Consider the following 24536-nt stretch of genomic DNA (forward strand, 5'->3'; position numbering starts at 1 on the left):
TCAGTGGGTCTACTCCAAGGAGGGCTAGCACTGGATACAACCCCAAAACAACTTTTAAAAGCCAGAATAATCTGAACAGAAGTAAAGCCAAAAGCCAGTTGAAAAAGCAACAATGGCATTGTACATGTCAGAAAGGAAGAACTTTGAAAGAAATTGAAAGGAAGAAATTGAACCAGAATTTGAAGGTGGTGCACCAGAGAAAGCCGTTTTCTGCATCTCCACCAACCTTAATTCAGAAGACAGATGCATGCGCAAGTGCCTCCCCTCCACAGCAATAGTCCTTAACAGGTAGGCAAATTCACATGGGAGCAAGTGGTCCTTCAAGTAGCCTATACCAGACAAAGTGAATTTCCAAACCAACTGTGAATGCCTAAAGAGGTTCCTTGGGAGGTTGGGCAAGGCTACCTAGAGACTATACCATCAGCTGAGAGCCTCCACACTTGCTGAAAAGTATATGTTGTGCATGTCCCCATTTAGGTTTTTCAGTTACTACAGATAGGCTAACTCTTCCCCAGTCCACGAAGAACTTGCAACCAGCAAGCCTTCACCCCACCTCAGCAACAGACAACAACTGCATGGCAGTGAGATTAATTCAGCCTTGTAAATAAGCCAGAAAGTTACAGGCCTGCGAAGAGGCTAGATTACTGCACTGCCATGTTGGACACAGAAGAGGGGAACCATCTTTTCTGTGTCCAGCATAGAAACCTGGGATACCAGTCACTAAGCAGAGGTAAATAATAATGATTTTATTATAGGAAGTATGCTAACAGAGGAGGGTCAGAGATGAAAGAATGACTTTCCTTCCACCAAGCTAGAGGGCACAGAGTGTTGCATCCCACTCGCTCACTCGTACTGTATTTTATTTTCTTATTGCCTAGGAAGTTGTTAAATGCAAGGCTGGGTAAGCAATAAGGACAGATGGTTGGAAAGGGAATACAAGGGTAGTAGAATCTTCTTCCTCTTATTCTCACAGTACTGATGAGGAAAATTCTCCGGGAGCTCAACATTAAAAAAAATAATACTTGCGTAAAATACTAACATCTCATCAGTGTTACAATGCAAAAACTAGCATTCATTTCCAATTCTCAGCGGTTGACTTTTTATCCTAATCCTGGTGTCAAGAACAAAGACAAGAGTAATTATTTGAGACTATAAATCAATTCCATTAAGCTGAACATTTACCAAGTCATGACATCAAATTAAATTGGCAATTAAATAGGCTAACATGACATTTCAAGTTCTCTACAGCGAGCACCACACTGTTTACCTCAACACATTCTCAGGATCTTCATATATATATATATTTAAATGAATCAATACATTGGGTGCAACATGACAACTTGTAACACATACAGGGTACTTTATTAAGCATTTAATTATATTGTTTCTTACTGATGCCTCTCAAAGTTGTTTAAGGCTGGAACATTAACTTACCACAGTCATTAGAAGCTTATCAAACCACTGCAGTTTGAGCTCTGATTTCGGCCACATGTCTGGCCGTAAAGCTGTCTTCAGAAGGTTGACACAACGTCGAGAGAGCAGTTCTCCTGGAGAGCCAGCCGTGTTTGAGTTGTCATTTACCTAGAAATTTAACAAGAATAATTACTAAGTAGCAAATACTATTATTGTTGTTGTCAATATTATAACGACAACAACAAGAATTTCTATACCACGCTTCCTCTAAGGATCACAGGGCAATTTACAATATAAAAACACATAAACACAAAAAATACCATGGTAACAAACAAAACAATACCCCCCCCCCAAACACAGAGAGTTTAAAAGGCTGTGCAGGAGTTGCTGGACTATAACTCCCATCATCCCACTGGCCATACTGGTTAGCACTGATGGGCATTGGAATCCAACCACTGCAGGGCCCTAGGCTGCCCATCCCTGCTGTATGGAAAGGGCCAGAAGATGACAAGCTAGATTTGCATGCTGAAGTAGACTCCCCCTGCAGACAAGCCCATTATTTAGCAAATGCAAACAAAGGGGGAATTGTTACTATGAATTATCGATTGTGGATGTGAACAGAGGGTGCTTCTCTGAAAGGAGGCCCAGCGAGCTATTATTCCTGCTTCTGTGCACTATAGGGGTTGCTCTCCAACTAGAAGAAGGCACAAAATGTATAAAAAGTACTCCAGGGCCCAGAAGAAGAGCAGATTCACCCACAACGCCTGCTTCAGTGGTGGCCCAAATGACACAGGAGGTGGAAGGATGTGCCTGTTTGGACAGAAGGGGCAAAGTAGGAGAAGACCTCTTAGAGGTGGAGGTGGAAGGAGATCTCCCAAACCTACTCCAAGGTTTGTGAGATATCCTCCGTTTCTAAGCCATGGGATGCTTCTTATGCATTTTGTGTTTTCTCCTGGCCAGGGAGCAACCCCTATGATGCATAGAAGTAGAAGAAAATAGCCCCCTGGACCTCCTTTTGGATAAATCATCTCCCACTGGGCAGCCCCCGGTGGCACCACCACCAAGAAGTCCTCACTGCACGGTTCAAGATGGCTGGTACCAGAGAAAGCACTCTTTTAATTGCAGCTGCTCCGCTTACAGTTTAATTACGGATCACAGTATCGGAATACGAGCAGAAACAAAGTGAAGATTAGTGTGCTCATTCTAAGCTTTTATTCAACAGTATATACAGGACAAAGTGATCATGGCGTCCTCTCGCTTCAGCTCCGAGAGAGAACACAAAGTAAAAAGTACAAAAACACAACAGAGCGGAAGTGATAAGGCTAGCTTCCGTTCTCAGGCTTTCCAAGCCTAGAAAGTAAACACAGACATGTGGTGTAACAGTCACACATCAGCAACAGAGAAGTGAAATGCTAACACACAGTTCCCCAGCCTAGTCTTTCTCATCGCCTCCTTCCTATGCTAGGCATCCCAGTGGGGATGAGAAGCAATGCATTCTGTAGCCCGCAAAGAAGTCCTACTCCACACGGCCCATGGAAAGTCCAAGAGAGGAGAAGAGCAAATGGAACACTGCACATCTCCCTTCAATGGAGGTTGTCTTTTTCACACCAATCAAGCAAATCATACTGAAGAGAAGTGCACAGTACCTGGCAAGCAATTCTAATGAGGAAGTTGATGACCGTATCGGTGTGTTGCTTGTCAATTGGCTTTGAAAGGAGCGCATCAGCTCCAGGCAGTGACTGGCTGCGTCCGAATACCTGAAGAATAATAATATTAATAAAGCAGCACATCTGAAAGTACATTTGACTTGAAAAAGGGACAGCAATTTGCTGCGTCCTTCTTGAAACATGCACAGTTCACCAAGAAGATATGAAAAAAAGTACAGGTACATTTGAATTTTGTCAGCAAGGAAATGGGGGGGGGGGGAGACCCTTACTGCACTTATTGCGCCCGTCGCAGTCCTGAACCGCTTCACTTCTTGGCCTGAATCGACCGAAAGCCCCCTCTTCACAGCAGATGAGGCGGAACTGGCTCCTTCGCTACTGGCACCCTGATCCATATCGGAATCCGGCTTTTGGGGAGGTGGAGAGAGAGGGGAAAGAAGAGCGAAAGAAATTGAACTCAGTATGGGATTTCTATAGAAAGGCCAAGGATTCCATACCAGACAACGAAACAGCTGAAGTCCTCTTACCTGCTGATCTTTGATCCTTTGCAATTCCCATTTGATGACCACTTCTGCCAGGTCCACAGCCAGTTTCCTTTGCTCGATAGTAACACTGGGAGTGAAGCCCAGTCTCTGCATGGCGCTCACCATGTGCTGCACTAAATGGTGCCTCACTGGATAGTAAACCTGTGGAAATTTCCCCCACAATTATTGATATAAACATATATATTTATACCCTGCCTTTTACCTGACAGGGACTCAAAGCGGCTTGCAGATAAATTAAGAACAGGTAAAAATATAGGGGGGAAAACAATCATTAAACACAATTAAATACACATAATTACAATGAGAACAGCATGGCATCAGTCGTTTCATTGAAAGCAGTCAGTTTGCAAAAGCCTCCTAGAATAAAGAGGACTTCACCTGCCAGCGGAAGGACAGCAAGGAGGGAGCCAATCTAATTTCTCTAGGTAGGGAGTTCCAAAGTCTGGGAGCAGCCACTGAGAAGGCCCTCTCCTGCATCCCTACCAAGCATGTCTGTGAGGGTGGCAGGACCGAGAGAAAGGCCTCCCTCAAAGATCTCAGAACCCAGTCGGACAGCTTGGACCTAAGCGGTGTGCATAGAGTTTTCTAGTACACAACCGGCACTTTGAATTGTGCCCGGAAACAGACCAGTAGTAGAGATGCCGTAACAAGGGAGTCATATGTTCCCTAGAACCAGCCCTAGTCCATGATCTGTCTGCGGCTCTTTGAGCCCATTCACGTTTCTAAACACTTTTCAAAGGCAGCCCCACATAGAGCATGTTACAATGGTTATCTCCCTATATAATGTCCATACCTTCTACAAATATGATTTATCCTTCAGAATTAAGAAGGAAGAGAGTTCTCTCTCCCTTCGTCCATTCTCCTGCCACTGGAGCAAAATTAATGTTAAGTACAGGGGTTGAGAAAAAGATATGATCTATATGTTCCCGGGAGGGTGGAGGAATTAGGAATGGACCCCATCGTCGTCCTTCCAATGACATCAGGAGATACAGGAATCCGATATACGCTCAGAAATAATACCAGATATTTTCCAAGTTACAAAAAAGAAAAAACACATTTCAGTCATTTCCAAGCCTTGGGACGCGCATCCAAGCAAATCTCTGAATAACCCTGCACCACACCTTCTGAATGGCTGGAATGTACCCTTGAAATTTGATAATGCTTCTTGCTTGCGGGCAGGGGGAGGAGTTCATGGATTTTGCATATAGCATATTGTAGCATATTGTGTAAAGGTAAGAGAGACATCCATCCTTCTGCCCACTTTTGCCTCTGGCCCTGGTATCTCTTGGAAGGTAAGTCGCGCAGTAGGCAAAGTTGTGCTTGGAGTGTACAAAGTTCCCCACTCCTGCGCTAAACAGCGTTGGCAACTAGGAATTCATCAGGTGTGGGGCAATGTTGTTTTTCAGTCCAGGAGCCTCAGGTTTTTCTAACCGAGCTGTGATAAATATGCTTTACAGGTTATGAAGCTGGGAGCCATCTAACTCTTCCTCCTCAATTCAAGCTGTGCAAAGCAGGCCTAGGGACACACAGATTCCGCCAGTGCCTTTGAAACCTAGCAGGGTCAAAGCATTACAAGGAAGAGAAAAGCCAAGCTTTCTAGTTTGTATACTGTATTTTAAGTGCCTCTGGCCAATGGATTACAGGCCACTTTCATCTCAGGTTTGCAATTCTCTCTTGAGCCCACAAAGAGCGCAAATCTTTAGGGTATTATTCTAAAGTGACAAAAGTGCTCTCGCAGTAGCTCCAAATGACCAGAAACGTTGGGAGAGAGAGTATTCACTGGACCAAGAGCGCAACAGTTCTCATCCTGCACCAAAATTACTCCCCTGGGCCCTCAGAGGCAATCCAGCCTGAAAATCAACACAAAGTACCCTTACAAAGTGTTCTGTGCTGAAACAAGCCACTCCAAATTTGATTTGTGTTCTCTGGCATTTAAGAACATCTCAGAGGGTTTCTGTGTGCACTGAAAATTTATGCCATGCAAACACCACTGATGAAGTTATTTAGGTCAAGGCCAACCCTTTGCATGACCACTTTATGGCATATTGGGGGGGGGGGGAGGCACGCATCTTAATGCCTAGTAAGAGACAGAGAGAACATTATGGCCGGCATCGTATCCATTCACTACACTGTTAATCCATTTTATGGAACAATGTGTGAGGAAGAAGCTTTTAGACTGGCCACTTGCTCAGAAGGAGCTCAACCAGTAATCAGACCGGATGAAAGGGTGCAAGCTCCCAGTCAATCAATGCCTTATAACCCTCAGAGGGGAGGAGCCCAGTGATGGCAGACGGAGGGGAAAGAGAACTGGTGGGGCAGGATAGGTGCAATTTTCAACCTTGTCCCCTGGTGAGCAGGATTTCTTTGGTGTAATGCTCTCCACAGGGAGGCTCGCCCTGGCACCTTCCTTTCATATCTTTAGGGACCAGGAAAAAACATTCCTCTTCTCCTGGGCCTTTGATTAATTAAACCATCCATGGCCTTTTAAACTGTGCTGGTGGGGGGTATTGTTTTCGTAGGTATTTTTGTGTTTCTATGCTGTAAACCGCCCTGCGATCTTCAGATGGAGGGCTGTAGAGAATTTTAATAAATAATAAAGATAAATACCTTGAAGTGCTGGACTATTAAATGCAAAATATGGACCAGCTGGGGAACGGTGTGACCTTCTTCCACTATGATTTTCCTTGTCCAGTGGGTCAGCATCTGGTGGCCATCTTCCATCCGAGCAGGCACTGCTGGCGTCAGAATAGCCATGGCTTGCCGGACAATGGCTCGCGCCTCCATCGCATGAGCCTTCAGGAGGCTGTGAAACACCTGAAGAGGAGGAAAACGCAAACAACTATATAAAATAAAATCCAGAAAAGGAAATAAAGGTACTATAATCCATAGGTTTTCAACCAGTGGGTCTGGACCCACAGCTGAGTCGAGAGGCTACACCAGGTGAAGTGCGCCAATACTGATGCTGCCATGTTGGATTCCAACTAAGCCTATCTAGACCAAAGAAGGCCTTCTCGGTAGTGGCGCCCTCCCTGTGGAACGCCCTCCCTTCAGATGTCAAGGAGATAAAGAATTACATAACTTTTAGAAGACACCTGAAGACAGCCCTGTTTAGGGAAGTTTTAAATGTTTTTTCTATTTTTTATATATGTTGTAAGTCGCCCAGAATGGAAACCCAGCCAGATGGGCAGGGTATTATTATTATTATTATTATTATTATTATTATTATTATTATTATTATTAATAATGTTTCTGGCCAATTACATGCCTACCTTCCTATATCTATTCTGAGAGAGCTCTGTATATAGCGGGGACATCCTGTTCACTTTCCAGTCTTTTTCTGTAGCTTTCTAAAAACTTCTCCCAGCATGCAAAATCAATAGCTTCTCAGCCTTTCGGCTAAGGTTAAGTGTAAAAAAAAACAAACCACCGCTTTTCATTTAGTAGTAATGCTATGCTACACTGCTCTGTGAACTGAGATTTTAGGGTTAACAATGTGTATTATTAAGTATAAATAAAAAGTGCAAATATGAAAGTGGAACCCATGTGGTAGATTGTAAGTCAGAGCTGGGTTTTGGGTCCAGACCAGTTAAAGACCACTGTGTATAATTGATAATCTGGCGCTTTTTGTAAAACTACCAGGCAGACAACATAATGGAGGAACAGTCATTTTATTTCCATCCTCCTATGTATTGGAGTGTCTGCTCCAAGATCTTTTCAGCTCCCTGGAATCTTCCTCCAACCACAAGTACTATGATTTTCAAAACACACTTGTCCAGGAGGGTTAGACAATAGGAAGAACATATTTGTCCACAGAGTTGTCATCATCACAACATTATCTTTGGTCCACTCATCTGAAAGCTGCACAAACAGTACAACCTGACCACCATTCTCATCATCGTGAATGTCTCAAACCCCACCAACCTTTATGTTTGTAGCTAACACTCTTCCCCACCCCTGTCCTAATTAGGTGAAGGGTGGTCTATACATGAAACATTCAAAAAATGTCTATCTCTGAGGGCCTTCTGACGGTTTCCCCCACTGCGAGAAGTGAAGTTACAAGGAAGCAGGAAGAAGACCTTCTCGGTAGTGGCCCCTGCCCTGTGCAGCACCCTCCCGTCAGGTGTCAAAGAGATAAACAACTATATGACTTTTAGAAGACATCTGAAGGCTGCCTTGCAATGCGAAGTTCTAATGTTGGAGTGCTTATTGTGCTTTTAATATTTTGTTGGGAGATGCCTAGAGTGGCTGGGGCAACCCAGCCAGATGGCTGGCACATAAATAATAAAATTATGATTGTTATACAGTGGTACCTTGGGTTAAGTATTTAATTTGTTCCGGAGGTCCGTTCTTAACCTGAAACTGTTCTTAACCTGAAGCACCACTTTAGCTAATGGGGCCTCCTGCTGCTGCTGTGCCGCCAGAGCACAATTTCTGTTCTCATCCTGAAGCAAAGTTCTTAACCCGAAGTAATATTTCTGAGTTAGCGGAGTCTGTAACCTGAAGCATATGTAACCTGAAGCGTATGTAATCTGAGGTACCACTGTAATGTATTTGGTACATATGTAGCCATATATACGGCCACCAACTTGGATGAATTCAAAACAGGGTGGGACAAATTCATGGAGGACAAGGTTATCCATGGCCACAATCCATGGTTGCAGGTGGCAGTGCTTCTGAATGCTAGTTTTAGAAACCACAGGAGGTGAGATGCTCTTGGGCTCAGCTCCTGCCTGAGGGTTTCACACAGGGATCTGAGTGGCCATTGTAAGAACAGGATGCTGGGCTAACTGGACCTTTGGCCTGACACCACAGGCTCTTATGCTGCCCACTTAACATGGCTATTTAACCAATGTCCAGTTTCAAAGAATTGGGGGGGGGGGGGACAGGCAGAAAGATTGTGGACACGTTTTAAATATGAATCTACACACACATCTTACCTGTAAGACTATCTTCTTGTGAATGGCGAACTTGGCGATGATGTGCGCTAGGAGCAAGTGTCCGCTGTATTTGCAGGCTGGGTCCACGCATGCCTTCGAGAGCAGGCAGGGCCAGGCAAAGGTCATGAGGCGCCGCAGCTTGCTGTTCCGGTTCTTGTTGTTGTCGTGAATGTGGTGCGGCGCATGCTCCACGAGAAGAGTGGCAAACTGCAAGAGGTAAATCCTGAGCGAATCGAGCATGTCAGCTTGCTTTTCTGGATCAAGTACCTGACCCCAAAACAGGAAAAGGAAAGGAATTTCAGGATGCATCGCCAAACAAAGTGCAAGGGGCTCAATTCACCAGGAGCTACTAAGGCTAGAACTGGGAACCTGCAGCTTTGTGCATGGCTGTTCCATCACTTAAATCCCGCAAAGGGCTGGAGGATTTCTCAAGGCAGCAAAGGTTTTCCAGGTATTGGAATGTCTCCAGCCACCCAAGGCTGGCCATAGAGAATCTTCGCACCAGGAAATGCCATAAAGGCTTCCTGATCAAGCTAGGACCTTGCCTTGGAAACAAACGACAGTCCTTACTGATCTCAACTTGACCACCACCCCAACGCCCAGGTTGGGTTTGTTTGCTTTTTTCCCCTCCTTAGGCTGAACTACCTTTGTTATAAATACACTGGTGATGCTTTCGGGGTTATCTCCTTCTGGGTTGGGGGGCCCCAGAAGCTGTTCGCCTTCTCCCTTTTCAAAGCTGTGCAAGAAAGCCGGATTCAGAATGTGTTGCAGAACCTGCAGATCGGGGGGGGGGGGGAGAGAAATCATTTATTTGTTTATTTTGAATGATTTCTGTCGCAGTCTTCCTCCCTAAAAAGATTAAAGTGGTTCACAATAAAAGGAAATAAAAAATCAATAAAATGTAACAATCAAGGTCTCTTCTCCACTCCCCCTCCCCCCCATTCTAAGTTACAATAGTGCTTTTAAAAGCAATTGATGACTGATGCTAACCGATAATTAAAAACCTCAACTATTATGGAGAAAACACTCCAAGTGTATCAGGCTTCTGCCAACTAAGGCTTAACTCCTTGATATCCATTTTCTTCGATCAAATTATGTGCAAGAGAGGTTAATTATGTGCCACCAAATTAGCAAACCAGCTGCAGAACTCTTATGCTTTCTATGCTTTTATTGTGGTCTTTGGCACTGAACAAGCTGTTGCCTCTGCTTCAGAGTAAATATACAGAAACACAGCAACTATGCTTACAGCAAGATATACTACACTAACAACCAGGGCAATTAATTTTAAATTATCTTAAAATTTCAGTGATAAGGTTTTTTTAATGCATAACAATGCAAGCAGGAAGCTTCCATGTCCTCTTCTAAAGTGCCAGATAATTGCAAACTTAGCAGGCAGGACTATGACTGATTAGTATCAAGAGTCACTGTGGATCCCTCTGGAAATTAAGCTTCTTCCGCCAAAAAATAGAAAGGCTGCAGGCAAACAGGTATGTCAATATTCAAGAATCGGGGAAATCAAAGGGAAGTTGAATAATTGTTGACTTCACCCATTATTGCTCTTCTTTAGGCCTGGCATTTTCACAGAAGTAGTTCTGCCAATTATCAAACCCTTGTTGACATTTAAGCAAGCAACTTGCATTGCCCATGGAAACGGAACCTAAAAATACCAACCCGTTTTCATTTAAATGATTTGCTTTACCTTGGCTTTAAGCTCATCTCCAAAGTTGGGATCACTGAAGTCAACAAAGCGGAAGAAGAGTGCCCGTTTTTGGGCAATGGTGTAATTTTTGGGAATCTCCTCTTCCATGTATTCTTTTAAGAAAGTCATGTTGCAGAGGAAACGGCCGGTAAAGGCCCGGAGAAGCTGGAAGAGCAGCTCTATGTCACCATAATTTCGCCTAAGGAAAAAGTAAAATATACAAGGCTAAGCAACATCAAGGAGGTCTGAAAAAGACATACTCTGTATAACAATGAAGCACCCAAATTTCCAGTGGACACCTTACAAAGAAAGCTAGCTCCTATCAGCTGCCCCGCTAACCCAGCATTCTCCTTTCTGACCAGCAAGAAGTATTTCCCCATGTCTTGTTAACTAAGGTGTGAAGAACCTTGGCCCTCAAGCTGTTGCTGAACTACAACTCCCATCAGACCCAGCAAGCATGGTCAATGGTCAGAGCTGATAGGAGCTGCAGCTCAACAACTTCTCGAGGGCAAAAGGTTTCCCCACACCTGAGCTAAAGTGAAGTCAGCTTAGCTTCCCAACTACCCAAGAGGCCTCTGTTTAACCAGAGCATACATTAGGTCAAGGATGAGGAACCTGTGGCATTCCAGATGTTGGATTCCAACCCTCATCAGCCCCAGACAGCTTGGCCAGTGGTCCAGGGAGCAATGATGCCACCATTTTGGCTGCATAAGGACTGGCACTTGGGAGAATTGCTATTAGCCTAGATCAGTAACTGCAGGCCTGGGGGCCAAGCACAGCCTTCCAGCCCTCTCTCTCAGAACACTCCCGGGACAAAGCTTTTGCTAGCCCTGTTTTGTGCCCTGAGTGTTTTTGTACGATTGGAATGTGTCCTTGAACTCTGGCAATGCTTCTTGCTTGTCTAGGTTGAGGACAGAGAGGGGAAGGATGAGAATCTGTAGAAATGAGCCGCTTGTAATATTTGCATTGATTGCTCCACCCACTTTTGCCTCTGGCCCGCCCACCACTGCCATGTGGCATTTGGAAGGTTGTCCAGAAGGGAATGCGGCGCTCTTAGCCATGAAAGGTTCTCCATCCCTGGCCTACACAGCAGCATTTGCAGATCGACATACTTGCAGTAATTCAATAAGCAATACGCCAGAAGCTTTGGTTCCTTCCAGTTTGTGGCTGCCATGTTCTCCTTGCGGTGCCTTTCCTGAAAAGCTTCACTGACCCACACTCGCCTGAGCTGGCTCACCAAGGAATGCTGGTTCGCCAGCCAGCACTCATCATTCTTCACTATAATACTTATGATCTGTCAAAACAAAAGCAAGGACATGTACGCGGTACTTAAATAGCCCTAAGCGGGTTATTAGTTATGTCCATTTAATGTTTCCTTTCCAGTAGTTCTGGAGAAAGACATTAAGAACTGCTCTCATGTCTTCAAACCAGAAGGGAAATGGGATCAAAGCAGGAAGGTGGGGGAGAGGGAGGGAGCAATACAGGAGCATATCCAGTTTAGAAGAATTTCAAAAGGAGGTCAGATACACACACACACACACACACACACACACACACACACACACACGTGCTGCCAATCTACTATATATTTTGGAAAGCAGTTTGTTTGTTTTCTATGCATTCAGACGCTTCTTGAGATATCATTGCCAAACCCGGCATGAGGGTTCCTGAGGCAGGAGCGGCCTTCGTCAATGTCTGGATGCCAGGCACAATTTTAATTTAAGATGGTGGACGAAAATGTGACTTTGGTGTTTTTTGGCACATGTTCAGCTCCCTCTCAATATATAACCACCAAACTCTGGATTAGAGTTCTGGAGGAGGGTGTCTTCATAGCCATTTGGAGGCCAAGTGCCATTTTGAACCAAGATGGTGGACCAAAAAAATGGCACTCCTGTGACTTCACCTGAGTTGTTTTCATGATGGGTCCAAATGCACAAATTACATTATCTATTTAAAAAATCACATTATTTTCTGGTTTCTAAAAGTTCCTGGGCAGCACCGGGCACTCCTTGCTAGTAAATACAACAAAGGATTAGGAATAGATTGATGGGACAAACAAGAGGAGTGGGGAGAGAACTACCATTGAAGTACACCAAGGAGGAATTGTTCTTGGACAGATTCCACAAATCTCAAACCAAAACAGAAGGTGCAGATGTGAACTATTCAATGCAATTTGGTAGGTGGAATGCCATACCTTGATAGCCTGAAACTGGAGATCAAGGCGCATTGTGCTGGTGCTGGGAGAGCCAGGGCGAACAGCTGCTTGAGTACTGACGGGTATCAACAATGTGATGAAGCGATTTGGATTAGCTGCCAGAACATCACGCAGTGGCTTCGCATCTTTATGTTTTAAAAAGCTCTGGTTTTGAAACGATAAAAGAAAACTCTGATGAAGGCAAGGAATTGTTTCGGAAGTCTGCCAGCAACATACACTGTGCAGTTTTATACATGGGTGCAGTGTCAGCTATATCTGAGCAATCTTACGCTTAAAATTGCTTACTTACATATCATACATTATTTAGATCAGTCATCTCAAACTTGGTGCCCTTCAGAAGACAATGGGCTACAACTGCCATCATTAAAACACTGGCCATGCTAGCTGTGGCTGATGGAAGCCAGAGTCCAACAATATCGTTGATATTGTTGTCTAGGAGTGTCTAGGAGAAGAGGGCACCAGATTAGGAAGACTGAGCTAGAGCAGTGGGCAGGTCCTGATCAGGTTCAAGTCCTGATACAACAAAATGCTAATTGAGCAAATAAAGATGAAAGAACTGTTCTAAATCTTCACCTGTACACTCCCTTCCCTATGTCTCCTCCTTTATGCAGCTCCCTCCTTTCTTCACGCTGGTAATTATATTTCTTACTATATAATAAAATTTTAAGGATGTTTTCACACTGCAGTTTGCATAGCCTCCAATAGGCAGCCGTGAGAACGGCAGCGTGATGACAAAACAACAGACTGTTGCCCAGCAGGCGAGAGAGAAGGTGGACAGCCCAGATTAGCTACAGAGGAAGAGCCAGGCCAAGACAGCTCCCCAGCAACTGTCTTGCTCTTATATGAGGTGCACAGTGACAGCCAATGATGAAGTTTCTGCCTTAGAACTATAGGAGGCCAAGGAGGAGACAAGGCAAAGTAGGGTAGAATGGTTACTGGGGAGATGCCCCAGACATCTGTGGCTTGCATAGGCAGTGTTTTGGCAACGCTGTAAAGTGAGGAGCACAGTTTGGCCAAGTGAACTACAAAGCAAAATAGAATATCAGCAGAGTCGATGGAATAGCCAACCAACCAAAGCACTTTCCTGGAGTTTGGGCTGCTGTTGCATGGGGTTCATCAACGTGGGAAGGTAGAGTGTCTAGGAGAAGAATTACTCTGATCCTAAACTTCTAGTGCCTTGCGGGATATCTTCAAGAGAATAAAAGCCTAAGGAGTAAACTCTGCACATATCTGGAGTGGAGGCCCTAAGACGGTTGGGATGGTACCTTGTACACCTCCCTTCGGCAACTCCTGCAGCCAAGCTGGTACATTGCTCTGCTTTCCTTTGGACCACATCAGTGAGGCCAAGAGGGGGGTCTGGGCAGCCCAGGAGCTCCATACACACAGCCCAAGCTTGCTCCCTGAGAAGGTCACTTCGGTGCTGCTAATACAGCAGTCTGACTTCACCCCCGGAGGTGCACTCCATTGTTCCTCAAGACAGATGGATGCCAACAAAAAACGATGGAATAGCCCAGCTTCCCTTCTTTTCCTCTGCTGCAGCCCAATGGCTGCTGCTAGGTGACAGCGGAGAAAGATCTTACACTTGCAAGCACCTTGATCATCCACCAGCATTGAAAGTCAATCAAACAAAGCAAAACACCATGAGTTACCATGAACATCCTGCTCCACTGTGGATCATTTAAGGTTGCTTCCATCATGAACAACTCAACCGTCTGCGATGGATGACGCGTCAGAAACTTTATTAATGGTTCCCTGAACGGACTGCCAGCCTGCGAAAACAAATCCCAGAGAAAAAGAAGCTTCATTTAGTATGTGGACAAGTTCAAGGCAGCAAGGGTTGCACTCTTGGGTTATGTTTTTCTAAGGACTGCAAACATGCCAGCAACCCCCAAGCCTAGAATTATGGTTTTCTCTCCAGCACATCTGAACCTTCAGTGTTTCCAGTGGGGAAATGTTTGAAATGTCACAATATCTGGCCCTTTCTCTCAAGGGCAGACTAAGCAAAACGTTTCTATATAGCTACAGCGGAAGATTATATTTCTACATGTAATTCTAATCTGACCACAAGTTTGATCTCCCTCCACTTTATATATGTATGTATGTCCCTGGGGGACACGGGTGGCGCTGTGGGTTAAACCACAGAGCCTAGGACTTGCTGATCAGAAGGTTGGCGGTTCGAATCCCCGCGACAGGGTGAGCTCCCGTTGCTCGGTCCCTGCTCCTGCCCACCTAGCAGTTCGAAAGCATGTCAAAGTGCAAGAAGATAAATAGGTACCGCTCCGGCGGGAAGGTAAACGGCGTTTTCATGCACTGCTCTGGTTCACCAGAAGCAGCTGTCATGCTGGCCACATGACCCGGAAGCTGTACGCCGGCTCCCTCGGCCAATAAAGCAAGATGAGCGCCGCAACCCCAGCGTCGCTCATGACTGGACCTAATGGCCAGGGGGCCCGTTTATCTTTATGTATGTCCCTGTGTGTGTGCGCGTACACACACACACGCACAAAGTTAAATTCTCATTTGAACCTTGAAAATCCATTAGAACTAGTTCCAAACTCTTTTAAAAATGGAGTAGAGTATAAGAGGGGTGTCCACAAATCAATGTTTTAAATCAAATGGATTCCACAGGGGAGTTGAAACAATTCAAAACACAATTAAAGCAAGTATTACAAATGGAAGAGCAGAAGCAATTAAGGAAATTAAGTGCCATTTTACCTCTATCAACATAGCCCGTTCTGTTTTCATCACAACTTCCAGTAAGGGTTTAACGAGTGTCTGAGGAGCAGCTGGGATCAGATGAAATAGGTTTATAATTGCTGAGCAAATCTTCATTTCCTACAGACAAAATGGAAACATTAGCAAGCATCCATTTACTTTAAGGCAGCGTTCGAATGCAACACACAACGGATCCTAATGGGAACTCTATTCCCCTTTCTAGGTGTTAGCTGGCTGGCAAACCAAAGCAAGGAGTTAAAACAACAACTACTTACCCAGGGCATGTAAGATAGCTGTTTTGTTCGGGGGGGAGGGGGGGCAATGGGTGGCTAGATGGTTCAGTTTGCTTCAATAGTGCAACTTTAAAACTTTGGGGTTTTATTTTCTTTTTAAAAAATGGTATGACAACAGCGGTGTGGAGGTTTGTGAATGTCCAATGTTGGGCACACTAACTGCGTGACTCTCTCCAAAAGGCAAAAGCTGCTGCTAAAAGCTGGCTTGTACAAAACTATAAAGGAAAAGTTCTGTTTGGCGTGCATCAGAGTTCAATTCATATGGGCTAGCAACTTCAAAATTCAACTCTATCCTCCTACAGCAGAGGCCAGTCCATTGGGGCAAGCAGGGCACTGCCACACAAACCTCAGCCTGCCTTCATCCAGCCTCAACCTATCTGCCTTCTAAGTTACAAACCGTCCAGGAGATCACAGCATTACTGCCAGCGTCCTCTTCCTTAGCCTCCATGTTGCCCTTGATGAAGTTAGCAGGGAGGAGGATGGGGACAAAACTAGAATTATCTGGCTCTGCCTCCCATTGGCTCTGTTCCATCTATGGTTCAGACTCCCTGCATTCTGCCTCACCAGTCCCAAAGGTCATCAGCCACTGACCTCCGAGCTCTTCCACAGACCCCAATGCAGCAAACCTCCTGTTGACCATTTGGGTAGTTTCTTATGTAGGGTTATGACAAACACCACAGAAGGAAAAGGGGCAAGAAATTGTGCATGCATACACACAGTACATTAGGTCTAGCAAGGTGGTTGCATTTCCTGAAATGAATGAAGCACAAGTCTCCCCCACTTGAACAGAGAGGCCTGCCCAGCCGCCAGACGTTAGAATTAGGAGTGGGGCCTCAGCTTTTGCTTTGAAATCTGTCCCTTTTAGATGTTAACAACTCAAGAAGGCTTCCGCTCAACGTATGTAGAGGGAGGGAAACTGCACCAAAAACTTCCTAATTTATTCATTTTTTTTTAAAAAAAGAAGAAGATAACATGCTTTATAAGTCCTTCCACAGGTCACAGCAAATGCTACTGATACAACTCCGCCACAGACAAACAACAGAGGACAAGTCACAGCACTGCACTCAAGGCACAATGCACTTCGCCCAGTACATAACAAATACAGCTAACAAACCATAGCAAAACAAACTATAAACAGAGAAAGAGAGGGAGAGGGAGAAGGAGAGAAAGAAAGAGACAAAGGAACGGAACGGAACCCAAACAAAGAACCTCCTGGGCACCTCCACTGAAAGTTCTCACCTCTACCCCTTCCATGGCAGGCTGAACCGAAACAAAACAAAACAAAAATTCACAGCGTGAACAACAACGACAACCACAAAAACGTAAATGCAAAAGAAAAGTGTATATGCTATGCTTCAGAGCAGAGTCAGAAACTGACTTTAGTAGGGTTAGATTCTCACCTCAAACTGACAGAATGGAGACAAGGAACATCTCCCGCACTCGGAAATACTCTCCTGAGGATGGGGAGGAAAAGCATCTTTTTTTTGTTTTGGCTGTTTGTACACACACTGAATACATACAACTTCCCATATATATATCTATATATATAGTTAAAGCTTGCACACAAGGAGGAAGAGGAAGGATATTAAGGGGTGAACAAGACAGTGAAGGCGGCATTCAGGTTATCTTGGGAGACAGGCAATGTCCACAGAGACAACAGAAAAACAAGCCACCTTTCAACGCTCAATAGAGTAGAACAGAACAAACCGGAATCACAAACAATACCCTTGGCAAAAAGGGTTGTAGTATGGCAGTTCTATATAATGTGCCATTATATAATGTGCTGAGCAAAGGTAATTGTTGAGAGTGAGGAAAAGTGTGTTTTGAGTGGAAGTGTGAGCAAATGGGTGTTGATGCAGACTGACTGAGCTATTGGTGTGTTTGAGCAGGTGGAAAATGTGTGAGCAACTGAGCGAGTAGAACCATAGTTTTACATCATACTGTATTATTGTATTTTGCTGTTTGATTACTCTCACAAACCATTTTAATGAAAATTGAAATGAAACTTTAAGAGGTGTTTTGGGGCTAACCTAGTAAAACAGATGTGCGTCATAATAATTAACAACAGCTCTTGGTAGCATTTCCACCGGGGAGAGAACAGGCACACGTTTTTACCACTTCTCAACACGAAGTCATGGCAAGGTCATAAAATGCCTGTGAATGGTTAGAGGATGGAAGCAGGATCTTCTGAGATTTGTAGGGCAGCTTATCAAACAGCCTGAAGAGGAGGGGACTCTCTCAAAATGAACATTATTCACTGACTAAGTTTGGATGGCGCTATATTGGCTTAATTAGACAAGATATGACTGCTACATACAGTTGCTTCATTCTTCTCTTTGCATAAGCCAGGAAGTCTTTAGTTAACTTTAGTTTCTTGTTACACCCAAACCAGGAAATCATAGTTAAAGACTTCCCAGTAAGCTAAGATATGAAGCCATGGTAAAGGTAAAGGTAAAGGGACCCCTGGCCATTAGGTCCAGTCGCAGATGACTCTGGGGTTGCGGCGCTGATCTCGCTTTACTGGCCAAGGGAGCTGGCGTACAGCTTCCAGGTCATGTGGCCAGCATGACTAAGCCGCTTCTGGCGAACCAAAGCAGCAAGCGGAAACGCCATTTACCTTCCTGCTGTAGTACCTATTTATCTACTTGCACTTGACGTGCTTTCGAACTGCTAGGTTGCCAGGAGCAGGGACTGAGCAACGGGAGCTTACTCCGTCGCGGGGATTTGAACCGCCGACCTTCTGATCGGCAAGCCCTAGGCTCTGTGGTTTAGACCACAACGCCACCCACGTCCCTATGAAGTCATGGTACAATTCACTAAATACCTTGTCCTGTTTGGAAACCATTAACCATAGTTTCTTGGTTACGGTATAGCAGAAGACTCTAGTAAGGTGGTGAATCCCTGGCTTGCACAAAGGAAGGAGGAAAGCCATAGCGTAGAACAAAGCTTGTTCACATCACATCTTATGAAGCTCAGGTGTGATTGCTCAAGCACAGCTACAAGCCTAATCTATATCAGAGGATCGCTGTGAGAACAATATAGGGAGAATGGGGATCTGCCTTGAGCTCCTTGGAGAAAAAGTGACAAATGAAACAATCCATTTTTAGCCGATTTGAAGGAGACACTCTTAATGCATGCCTGCAGCTAAACACAATGGCTGCATGCATATGATCATGCTGTCAACAGTATCCAATACAGCAGTGCCAGCTTTATAATCCATGAAGCCATGAAGCACGGCTTAATTAGCACGGGGAATGCAAACCTCTTGCAGGCAGATACATATTAAAGCAATAAAGAACCTTGTTGTTGTTGTTTTTAATTGGTATGAAAGGAGATTAAGGATTTGGGTAAAGTCTGCCCCAACACACAAAAACACACACACGGGGGGAAGAGAGAACAGCATTCTTAAAATTTCAAGTTATGTTTTCCTGAAAGCGCAGTATTTCTATTGCTTTGCAAACAGGGTGGCTTTGCTTCAGATGTTGAGACTTTGGGGGAACTCCCAGAGGGATGCTCCACTTGAAGAGCTAGTGGAAAGGCTGAAAGTGAAAGGCTAGGGAAAGCGCTTGCTAGACTTCTCACGACAATGAAGCAACCCCGAGTCACTTCTTCACTGTCCACAGCATGGAGCCGTATTTTGCACACAAAAACAGGAGGGACACGGCGGAGCAGCACTTAAAATATACTTGTGTTTCACCTCAGGGGGGGGGCAAGGGGAGCACTCCCATATCCAGTGCCCAGTCCCCCGCTCCCCCTCTCAGAATGGTTACTCCTCCCCCAGAGTCAACACTAGTGGCAGCAGAAGGAAGGGAAACTTACTATGATAGCCACAGTTGATTCCCAATAGCTGTTAGGGCAGGAATTCACCATGAGCGATGCAAGTGATAATGCCTAGAACAGCTCTGCCACACACCTCCGCATTTTAACAGTAGTTGAGACTGCTGTTGGGCCAGACTAACTCCAGTGGCAAGTGCTTACAGGATTAAAGCCCCAGCTGTTAACGGGGATCTGCGATTTTTGAGTGGCCTTGCTGGTCAAGGCTGTAGGCACCAGCATCCCCTTTTCCCCTACCAAACAGAAATGTGGGGGAAGCACACCAGGTTGGGCAAAGCTTCTCAAAGTCACCCCAGGTAATGTCACCCAACACAAACACACACACACACACACACTGCTGGGTTTTCCTGTTTAGAATGGTAGCCGACTGGGCTGGGAAGAGGTGCCCTGAGCGGCACTGCCCAACCCTTCTTTCCCACCATTGGCCTTTCCCAACAGGACATCTGGCAGGAGAAGGGTTGCCTGGACACCACTGGACAAAGGACCAAGCAGGAGCATCCAGTTTTCCTCCTCTGCCTTTCCTGCTCCAGAGTCAGAAGGTTGGTTAAGAGTGTTTCCTGTTCCACCCTGGGTGCCTGGCTCCATGTCACACTCCCCAGAGGGTTGTGCCACCCTCATCATGGCAAGTGGGTCTGTTAAAGCCTGGCTGTTAGCAGCAGTTGCGCCTACTGCGATGTATGGAGGAATGTGCGTTTTTAAGTGGTTGCACACTGCCAGATATAAAGGAATAGCACAGTCTATGTAGCCTACATGAGCTGAATTACCATTTCTAACGTTTCTCAGATTACGGCCATCTTGAGGCAGCAGGAAGTCACTCTCAGGCAAGCATTTATGCCGCCAACTACAGGAAAAAGAATACTTACCTGTGGTGGCCCTTTACAACATGATTAGGTCATGTATGATAGGCATGTCCAAGTATCGCCAACATGGCGCCCTCTAGATGTTTTGGACTACAACTTCCATCAGCCCCAGCAAGAGTTAGCAATGGTCACATATGGTGGGTTGGCAACATCTGCAGGGGACGATGTGGGCCACCCCTGGCACAAAGTGAACAGCCAAATCAAAACATGCCAGCTTTGCAGGCAAGTGCCACCACCAGAAAACCATGCTAGCTATACAGGACACCAGGTTCAGAGGAAATAGATTTGGAAATATCAATTGCTAGGGAGGAATAATGTAGGAGGGCTACTGCCTTCGTAGCCTCTTTGTGGGCTCTCTGGAAGCAACTGGCTGGCCACCATGAGAAACAGGATGCTAGAATATATGGGCCTTTAGCCTCATCCAGCAGCACCCTTTGGACTCTGTTGGGGCAAACTACCAAGCTCCTATCTTCCTAAAGCCTTGCAGGTATATTTGGGCGGGGGGGGGGGGGAGAGAGAGAATTTTGCTAAAGTGGAACAGTGCTTAATAGATTGTGCCATACTTAGCAGTTGAAGCACAGGAGTCTCGAAAGGACTGGGCAGATTCCAAGCCTAGCGCATAATGCAGCAATGCTTCAAAAGGTGGTGCATCCTTTCTAAGTGTTTATTAACTAATGGTGCTTTACCACGCCTGTATTCCCACATCACCACATACAATGCTTTTAACAACAGCCAAATGTTCACACTCAGACTGAAACCATATTCGGACACTGCCTTGTCAAGCTTCTTCACTCGTTCCCCCTTTTAAAGAATGAATTATAGATAAATATGTATATTCAAACATTAAGAGTCTGCAACAGAACTTTTTCGTTTACATGAAAGAGCACACGTAGTTCAGAGCGAGTTGCTGCTACTGCACAACTACTACGAGACAAGAGAGGCTGCAAAAGTCCACCATTGGAGGGGTGGAGGGGTTGGCCCAACTCCTCCTTGTTCACCTAGTCTTGTGCCAATAAAGCTCCTGGGTGAATTAAACACATGCACACGAAAAATCAAGAAATTAACAATGCCTGAAAACTTTCAAGTACCAGTAAGCTAGTACTTACTAAGGATGGTCACCTGAGGAACCCTAACATCCAACACAAATAAGAAAACTGATGGCACAACATTGAACAAGCCTCGGCCTTTTAAGCATTATTTCCCCAGCTTTCTTCACAATCTCATTCCAATAGCAGTCTTGCTTTCATTTCCAAAAATTATTTCATGTATTGCGTATATACACACACAAAGATTTAGCCTGCAGAAAAGGATGGGAGAATGGTACATGCTGCTCATTTGCAAGAGACGTGGAACATCCAGTAACATTGATTTGGAGTGGGAGGAAATCTCTACCAGGTCAAGGTGTTTTTCTTAAGGATGGATTTCTGTTAATGACAGTGTTTGTGCTTCTTGCTGAATCCAATGAACTGGGATGGATTGCCACTGAAATCACTAGGGGTGCAACCAACAGTTTTCATATAAAGCACAAGCTCAATTCACCCTACAACAGGGTGCACTCTTAAGGTCTTCCTCCACACTTAAAGTTCAGCAGCTAGCATCTCACAAGATTGAGCGTGGCTACCATAGAGTAGGTGAACATCAAGCATCTCTAAAAGCATTAAGAATCTGTCTATCATACACACACACACACACACACACACACACACACACACACAAAGACAATCATTAAGTAGGTATGTAGTTTGCTGAAAGGAAGCAGCTAGCGTTTACAGTCTCCCCAACATTTCATTCCCATTTGCTTTGGCTTTTCATGCCCCAGAAAAAGAATGGAATCAACTTACATTTCCATCACTCCTCTGTCCTCCTTTGTGTGTAATAACTACCACTTCCATCCATTTACGCAGGTGTTGCTGTGGAGGAATCCAATACCGAGTGTTATTTCCCGCTTTCTTACAGCCTGTGTTAGCTAAGCATGGCCATGTAATTATTTACAATAAAGAAACTTTGTATAATAGTTTTATTCATTGGGGGGGGGGTTAAGTGAGGAGGCAAGACTGATATCTGAAGATGCTGAGGGTTTTGCAGCCAAGGCATTTTTCATTTTTGCCCAGGTAGAAGCAGTCAATGAGATCTTTTGTCAAGCCGGAATCTATGAGAAGATTGTTGCATGCTCCCTGATGCGGAACTCATTCTAATAAGCGACCTTAGCTCACCTCAAGACCTACATCCTAAAGTCATGAAGAAACCTCCAGCTTGATGACAAACACATGTTATCTCCAACTGTGCCATGCCATGTGAACAAGGTCACATCTAAGTTCCCCATTGTGCCTGGTGCAAGAAGGAATGAGGGTGGGTGGCAAGGGCAGCTGCGGTGGAGGCGAGAGGAAGCATTCAGTTCAGCGCCTGCCACCCGGCCATGCCACTACTTAGGGGCCACAAATCTCAGACCAATCCGCTTCAGCTTAGCATTACGTTCTTGTAGTACTGCAAAAGGCTCACACAAGTAGTTTTACACACACACATCCAAAGCCAGCAAAGTTTTTCCAAGGTTGAAGGGAAAGACAGACGCCCAAGCAGAACAGCAAGGAACAGGGATTCCGTTCCAGTTGGTGTATTCTGTTTGTGCCTCTAGCCCCTATGACTAGATCCTCCACTGGAAGAGTCCCTGGCCAGGATTTTACCTCTGCTACTAATCCACCTCCAGCTACCCTTGACATTCCAGTATTCAAGCCCTGCTGGAAGAGCTCATTTGAGCTGCAAAAACTGAGCAAGAGGTGGCAGCGGTAACATCCTACACATAACAGACCAAGTTTGGAGGTGGGGGTGAGGTCAGAGAGACTGGCTCGCCGATTCTCTTTAGGAGCCTAGCTGCAAGTTCCCAGTTCCAGTTTTTGGGTTGCTAGCGGCTGTTAAACCCTTGGATGTTATTTTATTTGGCACAACTGGACAACAGCGTCAAACTTAAATAACAAGGTGGAGCAAATTCTAATGGTTAAAGACATGTTCTTGTTCATGCATACTGGATGTTTATTATAGCATTAGAAATAAAGTTGCCAAGTCTATGAATGTTTGCCAAAGTAGCCTGACATTTTGTGGTTTGTTGTTTTTAAAGGGGGGGCATGCTTTCATTTCAATTTAGCAGCACTTTTTTAAAGCCAACTAGTTCACATTCAGCTTCCAACTGAAGATTCACGTACTGCGGGATTCCTCCTCCCACCCCACATCCGACACCCAATTAATCCACAGTTAAAGAGAGAAGATTCCTTGTACAAATCTATTAAATAGCTTTTAAGCCTCCTCTTTGAAACTTTCGATTTCAGAGTGACATTTGCTTAAAAATCATTCAAGCGGTTCCATGTTCTTACCATCATTTGATCGCAGAATTTGTCATTAAAGGAGTTAGGGAACAGTCGGGTCACTGAAGTTAGGCGGTTCACCACATTTAACGTCAAACTTCGGTAATCACCCAACATCATAAGCAGAGGCCTCATGTGCGTGTGAATCTGGTCAACTTCAATCGTAGCACCTTCCAAAAACTGACAGGAAGTAACATAAGCAACATCATAAAAGTATTTCTATGCAAGCATCTACGTAAGCTGGTATTTTTGACTGCAAGTTTAAAGCATCCTTAGAGTGGAAAGAAAAAAAACACTTACTGAAATAATTCTGACTTTTGAGAAATAAAGTACACAGGACCAGTGCAAACATAACTACGGTTTCTTGCCTTGATGTTAGTAAAAATCCCAAACAGAGTGAAACCCCATGACTGAAATTGTTAAACAAAGGCTGATTCCAGAATGCATGTAGCAGCAGATAACCAGAGAAACCACTTGCAAGCAGAAAGACTGCAATGGCTGGGGAATCAAACCATTAGCCTCAAGTCTTTAAACATGGTTTGGGTTAAAAAAAAAAAACAGAACTTAACTGTGGTTAAGCAAAGCAAACCAAACCAAGGCTTGCGATACATTTGGATTGGGTCACAGATGAAAAAGTTTCACACTGGCAATTACGTTCTCCACGTGGAAGGAAGATTCCTCCAATAAAGCAATAAGCAACTTTAGAGGCCCATATTTCCAACAAAACAAACGTCTGATATCACAGAGCTATGCACTTGTGTCAGAGCTTGTTGAAGCTAAGCAAGTCTGGGTGTGGACAGTCCTTGGATGGAAGGCCACCTGGAAATCTTGTGTGTGCCACCCTGAGTTTAATAGGAAGGCAGAATACAAACAAAACCACATAGGACATACACAAAAACAAACCAGCCTGCTCCATGTACAGAATTTACTAACGACGTGTCTGCCGTGGTCCCAGCCCAGGAATCCCTAGTCCTTCCCAGGAAGGTAACTGTGCCATCTGGACTCTGG

The 24536-nt window shown here is 44.8% G+C and overlaps 1 protein-coding gene across 4 annotated transcripts in view; it reads right to left on the minus strand.

Annotated features, from left to right (window-relative positions):
* Positions 1–24536, minus strand: part of TRRAP (transformation/transcription domain associated protein) — a 176230-nt gene that overhangs the window by 108928 nt on the left and 42766 nt on the right. For 2 of the 4 annotated variants that reach the window (XM_081169300.1, XM_081169301.1), the window contains exons 30-45: positions 23538–23708; positions 22014–22082; positions 16879–16932; positions 16718–16738; positions 15186–15305; positions 14123–14242; positions 12453–12617; positions 11371–11552; positions 10259–10457; positions 9205–9333; positions 8560–8826; positions 6230–6436; positions 3605–3763; positions 3350–3484; positions 3060–3170; positions 1435–1581 (exon numbers count right to left, since the gene is read on the minus strand). In XM_081169300.1, the coding sequence (XP_081025426.1) occupies positions 1435–1581; positions 3060–3170; positions 3350–3484; positions 3605–3763; positions 6230–6436; positions 8560–8826; positions 9205–9333; positions 10259–10457; positions 11371–11552; positions 12453–12617; positions 14123–14242; positions 15186–15305; positions 16718–16738; positions 16879–16932; positions 22014–22082; positions 23538–23708 (2256 nt within the window). The remainder of the gene's footprint in view (positions 1–1434; positions 1582–3059; positions 3171–3349; positions 3485–3604; positions 3764–6229; positions 6437–8559; positions 8827–9204; positions 9334–10258; positions 10458–11370; positions 11553–12452; positions 12618–14122; positions 14243–15185; positions 15306–16717; positions 16739–16878; positions 16933–22013; positions 22083–23537; positions 23709–24536) is intronic. The other 2 variants (XM_081169302.1, XM_081169303.1) reach the window with 2 other exon arrangements.

The sequence above is a fragment of the Podarcis bocagei genome, assembly GCF_964188305.1.
Source record: "Podarcis bocagei genome assembly, chromosome: 14".
NCBI classification, from domain to species: Eukaryota; Metazoa; Chordata; class Lepidosauria; order Squamata; family Lacertidae; genus Podarcis; species Podarcis bocagei.